Below are 16,985 nucleotides of genomic sequence, written 5' to 3' on the forward strand. Positions count from 1 at the left end.
AATTTTTTTAATTGTGAACAACTAATATCATCCTTCCCTACACATACCTTTCCTTTAACGAAATCCCTTGCTCCTCCCACTTTACTCTTTCGTGTATTTCCCTCTAAAAAAAACACTCTCCTCGCACACATCATGTCTATCGAAACATCTCACCCCTACAGATATCTTTACCTCCCCCCACCATTTTGTAACCGGCATTGGCAAAGCCAATAGGTTTTGCCTTTAGAATTTGACCACCCACATAATCGCTTTTCCAGTGCATGTTTGCATTGGCACAGAGCATGCATGTTTTTCTTGTTTACTACATATTGTGGACCATGGCCATGTCGGAATTGTAAATTTTTCAAAAAAATCAATAGAAAGGGCAAAATGACCACAGCGCATGGTGATGCATGTGTAAACATGCGTAGCAGGGCATGTGTGTGTGTGAACTCAGTGGCCATCTTGACTATCATTCTAAGATTGCCTGTGCACGTTTGCACTCACATTGCGATGCATGCACAGTAATACATCACTGCAAGTATTATCCATTTTGTCCTTTTTGCTCTCCTGTATCAACATGCCTCACAGCCATGTCAGTAAGGCAAACTAAAATAAAGACATAAGTGATCCGGTAGCACTTGTCAGCTAGCTGCCTGGTCCTCTGGAATTGAAAACAGAAACATAGAGCTTGATGAGGCCAGACAGAGGAGCTGTCTGCTGCTCTGTATAGAAAGAGCTTGAGGCGCCTCCAAATTAAAAAAACAAAAAGTAACAGCATGTATGTGTGTGTGTGTGGGGTCCACATCTGGGAAATGCCATGGGCTGATATTAATGTCAGACAACCCTGTTAGCCAATGATTAATATCAGGTGACCCATAAAGCAGCCAGAGACTGAAACTGGCTGTCCAAAGGCATCTTTTAGTAACTATGCATGCATATGTTGTGTGTGCTGTCAAATGACATGAGGTCTTGCGACACAGCTAGAGTTGTCTATATGCGAGACCTAAATACTCTGAAGGCCACTGATTTCCTCTTGTGTGTAGAAGCTATAATTATTGCGCAGTTTTATGTAGCGCAGACATTACCTGAAGAAGTTATAGCGCGTCACTTACAAAGTGGAAAGTTCCATGGGAATAGAAAGTTACAAAAGCTTTACATAATAACTGGCAAGATATAAAATAAGTTAGTTGAAGACTAATGATGCAACGAATTAGTTGATGCAGACAATGATCCCACAAGTGTCGAAGAATATCAGGCAGGACTGAGCACAGTTCATTGTGATAGCTGCAGACTAGGCTTTTTTGTTGGCCCTTTAAACCTTTCTTTGTTTGCCTGTTCAGCCACCGTTTTTAAAATCATTGGTTGTGATGTGTTTTTTTTACTTAGCTTTCACATATGTTTTCCCTTGCTTGGGTCATTCATTATGTAGCAGTGTTTGATCTTGAATTTTTTTTAGGTGCTCCCCTTGAGCCGCTTTGCTGCTGTACTTTGTGGTTCTTCACCTTTAAAACTGTGTTTATTACTTTATTTCTGTTTGTTGCACAAGTGAAATGAAAGCCTTCTAAGGCCAGCTTATATATACTATTTTTTATTTGGGAAACTTGACCTCGCAATCCTTTTTTTCAAAAGTGGTGTCATCTTTCCATATGGGGCAGTCCATCACTCTCTCTGCTTTCTTTTCACCATGAATCCATCCGAAACGGTGTACCAATTGGGCCCACATTATGCCCTTAAATTATATATTGATTGGATTAAGATGTACTGTTTTTGGAGTTTGTTGGTACAATTAAAGGAAAAACAGTCCAAAATGGACCTTATGATGGTAGATTGTCTTCTACATTAAACAGTCTTGTGTCTTGGCGAAAAGGGATCCACCTACAGCCCTTGGGTCTCATTCTACCATGGTGAAAGCAGTCCCTACAGCCCTGGCTTAGGGTGTTCCAGTCTTTTACATCTTCTGGGCTACCACAGGGGCATCTGCTTGCAATTTTGCCAAGCACCACTGCATTATTTCTTAAGTCTGTAGGGGGAGTTATTTTGTCCAGAGGGACCTACAGGACATCCTAGTGTAAGACCCCTCTTCAGGCCTACCTCCTTTAGGAGGAACGGGGTGCATTGCCGCAGTACTGACTCACAAGGTAGGATAGCAGTTAGAAGTATAAGAGGAATAAGGTATTTACCTTTTGATGACACTCTTTCTGGTGGCTACTCGGTCCACATATTCCTCACTGCCTGCATGCCTGCTTCTCCATTCTTTGGAGCGCACTGTTGGAAATAATAATTATAATATGGTCTTGAGTTTGTTTTTACACTCTGCCAGTTCAAATGTATTCTTTTTAGCCATTCATTGGCATGGAAAAGAGTAGAAGATAATTGATGTCAGCGCACAGTCTTATTTGCACTTGTGTCGCCCTATCCAGATGCAGATTGCAGTCGTGAGGAAGTTTAGTGATGCCACATATTGGCATGAATGAGCTATTGCAAGAATTTCCAGATCTAGTTTGCCATCTGAGGAAATTCTTTAGTGTCTAATGAATACGTTGCTTAAATTCAGTAACACTCTTTCTGGTTTTCTACTGATCTATAGGCAGACTAATGAATATGAAAAGAAGCCTATCAAATCTTCTTAGCCATGCATTAGTTGTCTCTGCCTCCTTTAAGAGAAAAAACAAAAGGGAGGACACCATCCCTGCGGTCCCAGTTTGAGGCGATGCTTCTAGTTTTTTAGCGCAAGCTCTTTGACCTGTTGTAAGTGTTGTGGACTTTTAACCACGCCCACCACACGCCCTTCACTTTCACTTGTTCGTGGGCTTACTTTTCAAAAATTCTTTGTAATCATTGGTGAATGCTTTACATTTGTCCCTCCGTGGGGCGGTTCTGTTACCGCCTTGTAAACTACCCCTGTTACATGGATAATTGCACGATTGCCGATACGTTTCACTGCAAGTGAATTTCTTTTTATTTTTGTGTCTCCTTCGCGCTCATGCTCATGGTGGCCATGGTGCTTTGAATTGGCTCACTTATCTCAACTGTTTTGCTTTAATTTTCAATTTAAGTGGCAAGAAGTCCAGTTAGAAATTTACAACGCTAATAGCTCTAACTCGAGTAAACGCGAGACCAATTGCATTGCAAATGCTTGCTTTTTTTTTCTTTTCTTTTTTTTACATTAGATGAACACAAGACTTTCCTGCTGATCCACTTTTACGCAAAATTACGCAAGATTAAATACAGACTTATAAGTCAGGCTAAAACCAGTTTTAGATTTGATACATTTTTATCTCCAAAGTTTAGATTGCATATTTAAGAAAATATTTGCCTACTTGTTATGATTATAGCAGAACTACGAATTAACTTTGTTGGCCACATCTGCTGCCCTAAAGGGTAAAGGTAAAACAAGTAACTGTAAACTACCCTTTCTAGGGTTGCCACCTGGCTGGCTTTATACCAGCATGACTTATATTTTAATGTCCCTACGTTAAAACAATGTGAACAAATCACCTGAAGCCGGTATTTTTTCCCCTTATCAGTATTTACTTTCAAGAGTAAATGTTAGAGGAAAACACTTTAAAATGTGCTGTAGAGCAGCCTTAATGGCCCCTGGCAGATAGTTAAAGTAAACAGAGTGCAGACGTTTTCATACAGAATTCTACTTAGGAATCACATCTGGTTTTTTGCAGAATCTTAGAACATGAGGAGATGCCTGGCATTTGTTACTGGGGCAAAGTGACAACCCTAATTGCAATATACTTGCTCCTCAAACCACTACAGCTCCAATTTGGAAAAGGTAATTTTTTTTTTTTGTGAGAGGTGTTTTTCCCTCCTCTAACGAGCATTGGCAAAGCCAGTAGGTCTTGCCTAAGCAAGAGCTGTTGGCTTTGCCAATGTGTTTTAGCGATGTCCTACACCAGCGGGGCTTCTGTTCAGCATGACTGAACGAGAGTGGTGTGGAGAAGAGTGTCATTGAGTGGAGTGACATAGTGTTGTGGAGAGGCATAAAGTGGAATGGAGGGATGTGGAGGGGTGTAGAGTGGAGAACCGTTGCGCAGTGGAATAGAGTAGAATGGAGTGTTGTAGAGTGGAGTGTAATAGAGCGTTGTGGTGTAGGATTGAGTGGCGTGCAGTAGAGGGGCGTAGAGTGGAGTAGTGTGTCGTGGAGTGGCATAGAGTGGTGCAGAGTTTTGTAGAATGGAGTGGAGGGTCATAGAATGTCATGGTGTGGAGTGACATAAAGTTAATTTAGAGTAGGGTGACGAGTCGCATAGAGTGGAGTAGTCTCGTAGAGTGTTGTGGAGTATTGTCACCTAAAGTGGACGATCGTAAAGTGGAGGGCCTTAGAGTGTTGAAGTGTCGTGGAGTGTTGTGGCGAAGAGTGTTGTGACGGATTGTGGAGTGTTGTGTTCTATAGTGGAGTGTCGAGTGGTGGTCGTAGAGTGCCACTGAGTGTCGGGTCTTAGAGTTGAGTGTCATAGAGTGATGTGAAGGGGTGTAAAGTGGAGGGGCATATTGTGGAGTAGAGTGTCTGGTGTGTAGAGTTGAATAAACTGTCATAAAGTGGAGGGGCATAGAGTGGAGTATAGTGTCATAGAGTAGAGTGGCAAAGAGTGGAGTAGAATTGAGAGTGGCCTAGAGTTAAGTGGCATAGAGGGGTATAGATTGGAGTGTAGTAGAGTGGAGTGGCATTGAGTGGAGTAAAGTGTCTTGGAGTGGAGTGGAGTGGTGTAGCATAGCGTGGAGTGTAGTAGAGTGATGTGACAGAGTGGAGTAGTGTTGTAGAGTGGAGTACTATCAGTGTCATGGCGTAGAGTGTTGTGGCTTATAGTGGAGAGTTGAGTGTCGTGTAGTAGAGTGACATAGAGTGGAGGGTTGTGGAGTGTCGTAAATTGTGATGTGAAGGTGTAGAGTGGGGGGCATCTTGTGGAGAAGAGTGTATGGTGTGTAGAGTGGAATAAAGTGTCATAAAGTGGAGGGGCGTAAAGTGGAGTAAAGGGTCATTGAGTGGAGTGGTATAGAGTGGTGTAGAGCGGAGTAGAGTTTTAGAATGGCCTAGAGTTAAGTAACGTAGAGGGAAGTAGAGTGTAGTGTAGTATAGTGGAGTGGCATAGCGTGGAGTAAAGTGTAGTAGAGTGGAGTGGCATAGAGAAGAGTGGCCTAGAGTGAAGTTGGGTAGATTGGAGTGGAATAGAGTGGAGTGTCATAAAGCAGAGTGGCATAGAGTGAAGTGGCGTGTAATATGCATTATTACATTTGTACAGACATACAGTTGCGCTGCTAAACTAAACAGTGCACAGATGACAACGTGTGTAAATTGCATCACTTAGTGTATTGATTTGTTTTGATCAAGTATGCAGGGATGTGGAATTCCTATAGCCCGACGCCCGGGTCAAGGGCAACAAGTTTTTATGTTTACTTTGTCCTTGGGACAAGTAGGCCCAACCCCCTGCAGCACAAACCCTTTGGTTGCTTGTTTACAGAGAGTGGAATTCTCTGCAGTTGAGGTAATGTGTTTCCAAAAGATAATGCTGTTCGAACTTGTATATATGGTTCATTATTTGAAAGCCTTCATTATTAGGGTGAGTGCTGTAAATAAATGTTTTAAGGTCACACTTCACTACTGACGTTGGTTCCAGTACAAAAAAAAATAAAACGTGTACACACATGTTTGAAAAGTTTAGGCTAAGAGGCTAAGTATAATGCTCCCAGAATGCTCTCTGATTATATGCAAATGAAGTGTCATTTAGTAAAATGTGTTGATGCATGCTAGTATTTCCCAAAAATATTTCTAATGGAAAATCAGTGTAAACATTTTCAACACGATTATGGGAAGCATGAAAATAAACAAACACTGACAAAGCCAACTGATCTGACATATTTTTATAAGTATTTTAGTTTCATCAATGCGTGTCTTGTTTTGACATGGCTTTTGTAACACTTTATTCTTGTGGGAGCTACCAGGCCCTCAACATTGTAACAAACATTGGCAAAACCCCCCCAAAAAGTTTTTGAACTCTTAAAGCACACGTTGCCACCAGCGGCATAACAAAGGCCCCGCAGCCGCCCTCCAGGGGGCCCCTCCAGCACAGCACCTGCCCTAAGTGAGTCTGGAGAGGGGGCTCCTCCATGTTCTTTGCAAAGGGGCACCCTCCAGTTTTGTTACGTCACTGATTGCCACTGTAGTTCCTGACACTGAACAAAACTACTTTGTGTGGCAATATGCTCCTTGTGGAAGAGCAGAATGCGATCGCTCACAGTTAAGCCAGCCGAAAGAGAGAGAAATAGAAGTTTAATAAAAACAAAATGTCTTTGTTAACACCAGACCTAATTAGGGACCAAGACCCACATGTAGGTAGCTTTTTGCATGTCGCAAACAGCGACTTTCGCTGTTTGCGACATGCAAAAAGCACATTGCGATACACAAACCCAGTTTTGCGATTCAGTAACCTGGTTACCGAATCACAAAACGGGTTTGCGACTCGCAATTGGTAAGGGGTATTCCCTTCCTAATTGCAACTCGCAGTGCAATGTAGGATTGTTTTGTGACCGCGAACGCGGGCGCAAACCAATCGCAGTTTGCACCCATTTCAAATGGGTGCTAACACTTTCGCAAAAGGGAAGGGATCCCCATGGGACCCCTTCCCCATTGTGAATGTCACTGTAAACATTTTTTCAGAGCAGGCAGTGGTCCTGCGGACCACTGCCTGCTCTGAAAAAATGAAACGAAAACGTTTCATTTTTCGTTTTTGTTATGCATCTCGTTTTCCTTTAAGGAAAACGGGCTGCATTACAAAAACAAACAAAAAAAACTGCTTTATTGAAAAGCAGTCACAGACATGGTGGTCTGCTGTCTCCAGCAGGCCACCATTCGCGAGGGGGTCGCAAATTGCGACCCACCTCATGATTATTCATGAGGTGGGCATTTGTGAAGCCCTTGCGAATCACAGATGGTGTCAAGGACACCATCCTACATTCGGAGTTGCGACTCGCAATTTGCAGGTCACAAATCTGAACCTACCTACATGTGGCCCCAAATTCTTAAAGAAAGTCACAAAAGTGCACCCATGGTATATGTCGTACCCCTATAAAATATTTGTGAACTGTATTTTAGCATGGGTAAATACGATGTGTAGATTTGCTCATGTGAACATCTATTGAGCATTTGCAAGTTCATTTTCCCTCCAGCCACTTTCTTCCCAACCCTGGAAGAAGTTCTAATTCTGCCATTGTCAGGAGTAAATGTCCAACCTTTCTTATTATGGGAAAATATTAGAGAGAAGCTGGTAAAAATCTTTAAAACATGCAGGTTAGTAGGTTTGCAGACTCAAAGGCATTCCAGCCCTGAAACTATTGCTTACTGCTTCCTCCAGCCCCAGTATGCAGATCTGCAGAAAGGTGGCAAAATAAGGAAATTGCTACAGTAGCGATTGAAACTCCAAGTATTCAAGCCCTACTATGGTAGTAGCCCTGGCATAATCAGAGAGGCTATTAATTGCTGCCATAATTTGTCGCCACACTACATGGCACCAAAGGGACAAGTAGATCTTTTTACAGGACAAGTAGATTTGAGAAGCAACCTGTCCCCTGGACAAGTAGATATTTTAATAAATTCCACACCCCTGAGTATGGCAGACTTCAGAATTAGAAAAAAGTGCTTCATTTGTGCTTTCCTAATTCTGATATTCTGTTAATTTACAGACATTTAAATGTGATTGTATGCTAGGAAAAAAAGTTAGTAAGTTGCTTCAATAAATTTAGAGAGAACAGTACCCAAATGTGTCATGGCTCTAACAAAACCCAGAAGCTGCGACAGAGGTAGGGAGCGCAAATTAAAAAAATGAGAAAACCCTACACAGAATCAATGGGGAAAAAGCCACTCCTTTCACATCCCAAGATTGTCAAATAAAGCCTCTCACTTTGAAGTCAGAGAAAGAAAGTAAACACCAAGCTTCCTCTGAAGACCGATCCTGACATTTGACCTCTGTCTTTGAATGTACAGCAAATGTGACGAGAAGAACAAAATCTAAAGGCCTATTTACAGAAAACGAGCACTTGTGGAATAATTCCTTCGAGGGTGTTGAGAGGCTCATAAAAGACGTACAATTTGCAGGCTCCTCATTTGGTCAGGTATAAAATGTCCCAGACCTAAAGGAAACGAGGCGTGAAACAGGCAATGCTGAGCAAGGCTCAGCATTGAATATTACCAGTGCTCCTGCCCTGGAAACATTTTATATAGCTGATTGCTTTTCAAATGAAGTACCTTCTGTGCCGCGCTTTCTCCAACTCTTCAAGTGGAATTACTAATGAACCTTTTTAGGAGACGCACTTGCAAAGACTCAAAGCGAAGGATGGTGACTGAGCAGCGCTTTTACACGCTGTAGAGTCAGGGATGCAGAAGTAGATTTTAATCGTCGCTATTTTTGTGGTATTTTTAGATTCTTTTAAATGCAGCATAACGCATGCAGATAGGAAATGTCGCTTTCTTCCTTTTTTGTTCCCTTTAGACTCTTGAAACTATTTACGACCCTAACTGGTAAAATGCTAGTTTAGGACTTTTCAGTAAGGTATTTACAATCTGATTTATTGTTAAGCCAAACGTATTCCATTGTTTTTGGAATCACGTTCAGTATTCTTCTTTCAGGTTTAGCTCGATTGAAAGACTGCGGTTGCGAGTAATTGTATAATAAGTCATTTGTAGACTAACTTTCACATTAAGTAAACAGTTATGGTAGAAAGAAATGCAGAAAGACTAGAGTTGTGATTCAAGCAGGATTCCCGGTGTTGGGTATGTTATGTCACTGGCATTTATATATCTCTTTTTACCATTATGACAGGGTAGCGATTACTTAATGGAGAGACCCTTATTGCGAATCCGGGAGTGCCATTGTGAGATTTGTGTCTGTTGATGTTTAGTTGGCCGATGATATAAGAGCATTTTTTTCCTTTGTTTAGAATCGATTTGTGAAAGTTGACTAGAAAGTAAAATTACTTTGATCTAGACAAAGTTCTTTGTAGTGTCTTATGTATTTGAATGGGTGTGGCGAATTGCTTTTTAGCTTAGTTTTTTTATTATTTCAGATCGAAGTACTTCAGAACCTGCACGACTGGAGAACACTACACGATAGAGGTAAGTGTCCTCTGATTTCTTGTGTTGATCAATTTCCAAAGGTCCTATGTGCTTTTCTGGAATCGTCCTGACTCAGCAGCCTCAGCAGGGTCACTGGAGAATAAAATGCAGTGCAGGTCATGAAGACAAAAGCTCTACCTCAGTCACTGGGCAAGCACTGCCTGCCTCCTCCTGGCGGGTAGTCCCTACTTCATTTTACCACCATCTGAAATTGGAAATTTCGCTTGCTCTTATCAACCAAGTAATGTTTTCTTTATGGTGTGAACCTGTTTGCCAGTTTTTAGGTTTGCCTGCACAGTGCTTGCGCTGTGCTTGTGAAATTTATGGCATTAAATACATTTTAACCCTTCGCTGCCAGGCCTTTCCCCCCCTCAGGTACCAGGCCATTTTTTGGCTATATGGAGCAGTTCGCGCTTAGGCCCTCATAACTTTTTTGTCCACATAAGCTACCCATGCCAAATTTGCGTCCTTTTCCCCCAACATCCTAGGGATTCTAGAGGTACCCAGAGTTTGTGGGTTTCCCTGAAGGAGACCAATAAATTAGCCAAAATACAGCGAAAATATGTGTTTTTTTTTTTTTTTTCTTCAAATGGGGAAAAAAGGGCTGCAGAAGAAGGCTTGTGGTTCTTCACCTGAATATGGCATCAACAAAGGGTTTGCGGTGCTAAACTCACCAGCTTCCCAGCTTTCAGGAACAGGCAGACTTGAATCAGAAAACCACATTTTTTCAACGCAATTTTGGCATTTTACTGGACATACCCCATTTTTACTATGTTTTGTGCTTTTAGCCTCCTTCCGGTTAGTGATAGAAATGGTTGTGAAAACAATGCTGAATTACGGAAAGCAAAACATTTCTAAAAAGTAGACAAAATTCTGAAATCAGCATGGGATCATTTGTGTAGATCCTACAAGGTTTTCCTACAGAAAATAACAGCTGAAATAAAAAAATATATATATTAAGGTGAAAAAAACCCAGCCATTTGTCTCCACGTTTTACTCTGAAACTTTTTCCTGCAATGTCAGATCTTTTAAAGCAATATACCATTATGTCTGCTGGACTCTTCTGGTTGCGGGGATATGTTGGGCTTGTAGGTTCATCAAGAACCCTAGGTACCCAGAACCAATAAATGAGCTGCACCTTACAATGGGTTTTCATTTTATACCAGGTATACAGCAATTCATTTGCTGAAATATAAAGAGTAAAAAAATACGTATCAAGAAAACCTTTGTATTTCCAAAATGGGCATAAGATAAGGTGTTGAGAAGCAGTGGTTATTTACACATCTCTGAATTCTGGGGTGCCCATACTAGCATGTGAATTACAGGGCATTACTCAAATAGACGTCTTTTTTAAACACTGTTTTACATTTGGAAGGAAAAAATGTTGGGAGAAAGACAAAGGGCAATAACACTTGTTCTGTTATTCTGTGTTCCCCCAAGTCTCCAGATAAAAATGGTACCCCACTTGTGTGGGTAGGCCGAATACTTGCGACAGGAAACGCAACATGGACACATCACATTTTTACATTGAAATCTGACTTGTTTTTTGCAAAGTGCCTAGCTGTAGATTTTGTCTTCTAGCTCAGCCGGCACCTAGGGAAACCTACCATACCTGTGCATTTTTTAATACTAGACATCTAGGGCAATCCAGGATAGGGTGACTTCTGGGGCTTTCACCAGGTTTGCAAACCTCAAAATTTGGCCCCTAAAAAAAAACATTTCCCTCACATTTTGGTGACAGAAAGTTCTGGAATCTGAAAGGAGCCACAAATTTCTTCCTACCCATCGTTCCCCCTGGTCTCCCGATAAAAATAGTACCTCGCTTGTGTGGGTAGGCCTAGTGCCCGCAACAGGAAATGCCCCAAAACACAACGTGGACCCATCACATTTTCCCGAAGAAAACAGAGCTGTTTTTTGCAAGGTGCCAAGCTGTAGATTTTGTCCTCTAGCCCAGCCGGCACCTAGGGAAACCTACCAAACCTGTGCATTTGTGAAAACTAGACACCTACGGGAATCTAGGATGGGGTGAATTGGGGGGCTCTCACTAGGTTCTGTTACCCAGAATCCTTTGTAAACCTCAAAATTTGGCCAAAAAACACTTTTCTCTCACATTTCGGTGACCGAAAGTTCTGGAATCGGAGAGGAGCCACAAATTTCCTTCCACCCAGCATTCCCCCAAGCCTCCCGATAAAAAATGGTACTTCACTTGTGTGGGTAGGCCTAGTGCCCACGAAAGGAAATACCCCAAAACACTATCTGGACACATCAAAATTATCAAATACAAAACTACCTGGGTTTTTGGTCCTGGGCTCAGCAGCCATACAGGGAAACCTACTAAACCCAGACATTTAGACACCCGAGGAAGTCCAGGGAGGTGTGACTTGTGTGGATCCCCCAGTGTTTTCTTACCCAGAATCCTCAGCAAAGCTCAAATTTAGCTAAAAAAATCACTTTTTTCCCACATTTCTGTGTGGGATCACCGCACCGGGACAAATTTCCTACCACCCAACGTTCCCCTCAGTCTCCCAGAAAAAATGATACCTCACTTTTGTAGGTGGGCCAAGTGCCTGTGACAGGGAAGAGCCAAAAACATGTAGAAACTGAGCGGGAACCAAAGCGGGTCCAAAAGGGCAGTTGGGAGAAAAATATTTTTAGGCAGAATTGTTATCGGTATAGATGAGACAATGCTGAGTGGTAGGAATTTTGTGGATTCCTGCAGATTCTGGAAGGTTCCGTCACAAAAATGGGAAAAAAAATGTGTGATTTCCAGCAAAGTTGGAGGTGTGCAGGGCTTTGTGGTTAAGAAAATGGTGTGGGGTGCATGTGAAGCACACCACCCTGGACTCACCCATATGTTTAGTTTTCAGATGTGTCTAGGTCTTGTTGATTTTTCTACATGGCAGCATCCCAAAGTCCAAAAAGAGCAACCCTCACCATTCCAAGTGGTACGATTTTGAGAGTTAGCCAAGCTCTCATGGCCCAAATGTAAAACCAAAACCCAAAATAATCAAATCAGATGTCCTCTTGCTTGCAGTGGGATAAGATGTTTTAGTATGTAGGGGGAGAACTGAAAGATTGTTATCCCCTTCATTTGGGGTGGGGGCATAACCAGGCCCAGACTTTCTGCCCCCCCTCCCAACTTTGGCCCCATTTATTTGGTGTGTGGGTATGGCCCTACCCCCACCGTCTTATTTTGGAAAACAAAATCTTCCCTTGTCTCTGCTGGGCTTTCTCCCCCCCCCCCCCCGGGGGCAGATGGGCCATCCAAAAATAGGCCGATCTGCCCCCCATGGGGGGCAGATATGGCCAACAGTAATGTGCCCCCATGGGGAGTGACCCTTGCCCAAGGGGCTTCCCCCCCAAACAAAACACACACATACACACACATCAGTCTCTGGTGCCTAATAGAAATAGGCCCATCTACTGGCCGGGAAGGGAAGCTTATAGTTTCAAAAGCAGTGTATTTGAAAATTCTAGCTGCTGGGCATTGTTGCATTGCGTGGAAGCTTGTCTACGTGAGCAGGTGTATTTGGTGACTTGTGCTGCTGTTCTTTATTTTTTTATTTTTTTTTTTTTTGAAGGTATCTATTGCTTTGGAGTACTTTTAAATTTAAAAACGTGTTTTCTTTGGTTTGAGTTACACCAAGAGTTTAGCTTAATAAGCAGGTTGGTGGTAAGACTGGTTTATTTTTGAACTGCCCTTTACTCTGCTGATTGTATTGTCCCAGCACCAAAAACATGTTATATTGTTTGCTGTATTTTCCGTTGGCCATATGAATAAGCAACGTGGGAATTGAGCAATAGTCTGTAAACTGAAGCAGGAGTTATTTGTTAACAGTGAGACTTTTACTGTGTACCTTTCCATAAATTTAAGATTCATTCATATTTATTTGCATACTTTTAACTTGTGGTATTTTAGCTTAATAATTGCTAAAAAGGATTTGATTTCTTAAAGTGCCTCCTGTATTTTCATGGTTATATAATGTAAATAACATCAACTGCAACTATGTGTGTACCTGCCCACCGCTCCTTAATCCGCACCAGATCCATTTTCATTGCCTTCAACAGTCCTATGCCTGACAAAGAAACTAAATAATTCTCCCCAAGGGTGAATAACTAACAAGTCTGGGCAAATCCCTCTTTCCATCCTTCTCGAAAGAACCAACAACAGCTCACCCCATCTCATGTCGCTCTTACCTACCCAATTAATCCTAATTCTCGCTCCATCTAAACCCAGTTGCGTTCCAAAATGCCTGGAAACCGCTTGCTTCTCCGCCCACTGCACGAAAGAGTGCCCAACTATCCATACGGAACAGCCTCCATCGGGTTCCCCGACACAACCTACGAGAGAACAGGAGAAAAAGACGCATGGAAAAACACTCAGTTACCCAAATTAAAAAAAGAAGCAAAAGAAAAACAATAGGCAGTAAAGAAATTAGGAACAGAAGGCAACAAGAATTACCAAAAACACAGCAGCGTACTAACAACCCATTTAGGAACTAACCACCCCAATAAAACCTACCTTCATTAAGACTAACGAACGTAGCGCTTAAAACATTGTGATTTCCACCTCCCCAAACCCATAATAAAACCATCAGATTTACCCAAAGCTTTGGCTTCTGTGGCAGCTCCAATCCGAAATGAATGCATACCATAGCACCGCGGATCCAAACCCATCAAAACCATGGACCTTCTCAAAACAACCAGCAATTGATTAGCCGTTAAACTTGAACCATCCTCATGAATGAATACCAACCTTGATGACTTTGGCAAAAAACCTACAAAAGACCACCACAACCTAACTGGACAGATGGAAGACCCATTACCCCACAAAACTACTTCCTGTCCCCTCCCCAATTGATCAGTCTTAGATGTGTGCAGCCAAACAACAACAGCCCCTTGTCTTACCTGCACATCGGACTGTAAAATACCTTCATGTCCTTTAAGTCCCAAAAGTTCCGACACCCGTAACGCTCCGTGAAAAAGCCAAGACATACAGAGCGATAACAATTTAACCTCCCAATGAGAAAAACAAACCTCACCCGAAACCCCCAGCAAACCCTGCATAATATGCGATGTAATAGGCCGCCTACGATCCCTCCTCGTCCCCCCCTTCCCTGGCCCAACCCGAAATCAATCTTCTACAAAGCTCACCCTCAACAGGATCATAACCCCAAAAATACTGCCCATAAAAAGAAATACCAGACAACTTACCTGATATAGTGACCGCCGACAAGCCCAACTCTATATGCTGCATTATAAACTGGATCGCATCCTCCCTCCATCTCTCACAAGCCTCAATGCCCCCCTCCCGTTTTACCGCACCTGACTTTAAAAACTCCAACCAGGCCTGCTCATAACTCCTCCGAGTGGATGGAGCTATGGACTGCTGAACCAGCTCCAGCATCCTCACTCTCCTAATTCCCATAACTCCCTGGGAACCGCCGTCTTCAGCACATCCGCTCCCGGTGCCAGCCCACGGAATCTCTGCCACTGGAAACAAGACAACGCATCAGCCAAATCATTATTAACACCCGGAACATATTTTGCCTTGAACATCACATTAAATTGCAAACATTTTAGCAAAAAGACTCTCAGAAGCCTAAGAACCTTCTCATCCCTTGCCCTCTGTGAATTGACTAAATTAACCACTGACTGATTGTCCACATTGAACACCACATTCCTGTTCGCAAAGGTAGCTCCCCACACAGATAAAGCAACAACTAAAGGAAAAAAATCCAAAAAGGCAATGCTATGCTTAGCCTTCTTCCAGCTCAAAGGCCAACTCTCTGCAGCCCAATGACCGTCCCAAAATAGCCCGAAACCATGGGCTCCAGATGCATCGGAAAAAACTTGAATCTGCCAAATCCAGTCAAAATCACCAACCAACATGGTGACACCGTTAAACTGCTGCAAAAAACCAATCCACATCCTCAAATCCTCTCTGACACTCGCCCGAAGCCGGATATAATGGTGAGGCAGTACTGCCCCTCTCATCGCAAATACTAAACGCCTACAAAAAGCTCTGCCAACCCGAATAAATTTACAAGTAAAATTCAAATGACCCAGGATACTCTGAGCCTGACGTAACTCCAATTTCGGCTTCCTTACCGCTTCCTCCAACAAAGATAACAACAGCTGAACTTTCTCTCGTGGCAACCTCACTTCCATCTTAACTGAGTCAAATTTGATTCCCAGAAAACTCAGGCAAGTTGAAGGCCCTTCAGTTTTTTCTTGAGCCAAAGGAACACCAAACAGAGCCATAGCCCTCTTAAAAACTGCCAGCACCTTGCCACATTCACCAGACTGAGGTCTGCCCACAAATAAGAAATCATCCAGGTAATGAGTAACAAACTTCACCTTGCACTGTCCTTGCATAAACCATTGCAAAAATGTGCTAAACATTTAAAAAAGAAAACAAAATACCAAACAACCCATTGGTAACATCCTGTCAACATAAATGGCATCCTCAAACTGCATACCCAACAATGAAAAATCCTCCGGGTGCACAGGCAACAGTCGAAAAGCTGACTGAATATCTGATTTAGCCATTTCAGCACCATGCCCACATTTTCTCACCAAAGAAATTGCATAATCCACTGATGCATAGTGAACCACCGCATCTTCTGGAGCGATAAAATCATTTACTGACTCTCCAGCAGGCCAAGACAAATGATGAATGAGGTGAAATTCCCCTTTCTGCTGCTTAGGTACCACGCCAAGAGGTGAAATCGTTAGATTAGGTAATGGCCAACTGTGAAAGGGGCCTACAATCCTACCTAAACCCAATTCCTTCTGGAGTTTCGCCCTCACCACATCCGGGAACTGCTTTGCTGACTTCAAATTATTAGCCCATCTCCTCACTCTCGGACCTTGATAACTTAGTTTAAAGCCTTCCTGAAAACCTCTAAACAAAGTCTTTGCCTCCTCCACCTGCGGATAAAATTGCAACCAATAGCCTACCACCTCTAAATTAATAGGAGTAGGGCCCTTTACCTGACAACTGTTGACCGTGAGCCCTGCCTCCATCCGTCCCTCTGCCCTGCACACCTTGTCCTGCCCAAATAAATCCGCCGAAACATTGGTATGCCGGGTGCCTGCCTCCACAACTGGCACAATCATGTCTAAATTTGCACTGTTGCCTAGTACACAATCCACTGTTAAATGGCCAGCATGCCCCATTATGGGGGAACTGGCCTCTTTGTCCAAAACCCACATTGCCAAATTGGGTGGGACGGTACTGAAAGGCCTTATATTGAACCGGTAGGCCACTAGCCGTATGTGTGGTAGGTGCATTCCTGGCAGTTCTTAACCACTGCATCCATAATTCGTTGTCAATCTCCCCCCAAACCTTCTCCTGATAAATAGCTTTACGGGCGTGAAACTCCTCATCATAACGAAACCAGCCAAAACCCCCATAATCCATATGAGCCCTTCTCACTACATCAGTATACTTGAACAGGGCCACACAATTATCCGGAAAACGTTCACACAAAACACTTGCATAAATCAAAAAGGCAGAAGTCCAATTTTCTATAGTCGTTCGCACCTTCGGTTTACGTGCCAAATCCCACTCTTCTTCCTTAGATCCTTCTTTTGCCTGTACTTCCCTATGTAGTAATTTAAAAACATCAATGAATTCACCTTTCCAAATTTTGTCTTTTAAACTTTGAGTGAGATGCGCCCCCAAAGGCATCGACACTCCCATATATGGTATGGTAGCTCCTTTCCTTTAGAACCACCCTGTCCAACCGCACCAGACTTCCCCGTACTCACCTGACCCTCTACTGACTTACCTGTAACCACTTGAGTAGAACTAAGCGAACCTTCCGGCTTACTCTCCGTTACCCCATCCCCTGTTTCCACTTGAATAGCCACATCCGCA

The 16,985-nt window shown here is 42.8% G+C and overlaps 1 protein-coding gene across 2 annotated transcripts in view; it reads left to right on the top strand.

Moving 5' to 3' along the window:
• Window positions 1-16,985, top strand: part of AP1AR (adaptor related protein complex 1 associated regulatory protein) — a 190,270-nt gene that overhangs the window by 60,365 nt on the left and 112,920 nt on the right. For both annotated transcript variants that reach the window (XM_069230200.1, XM_069230201.1), the window contains exon 2: window positions 9,052-9,100. In XM_069230200.1, coding sequence (XP_069086301.1) covers window positions 9,052-9,100 — 49 coding nt within the window. The remainder of the gene's footprint in view (window positions 1-9,051; window positions 9,101-16,985) is intronic.

This window comes from Pleurodeles waltl, chromosome 1_1, assembly GCF_031143425.1.
Source record: "Pleurodeles waltl isolate 20211129_DDA chromosome 1_1, aPleWal1.hap1.20221129, whole genome shotgun sequence".
Lineage (NCBI taxonomy): Eukaryota > Metazoa > Chordata > Amphibia > Caudata > Salamandridae > Pleurodeles > Pleurodeles waltl.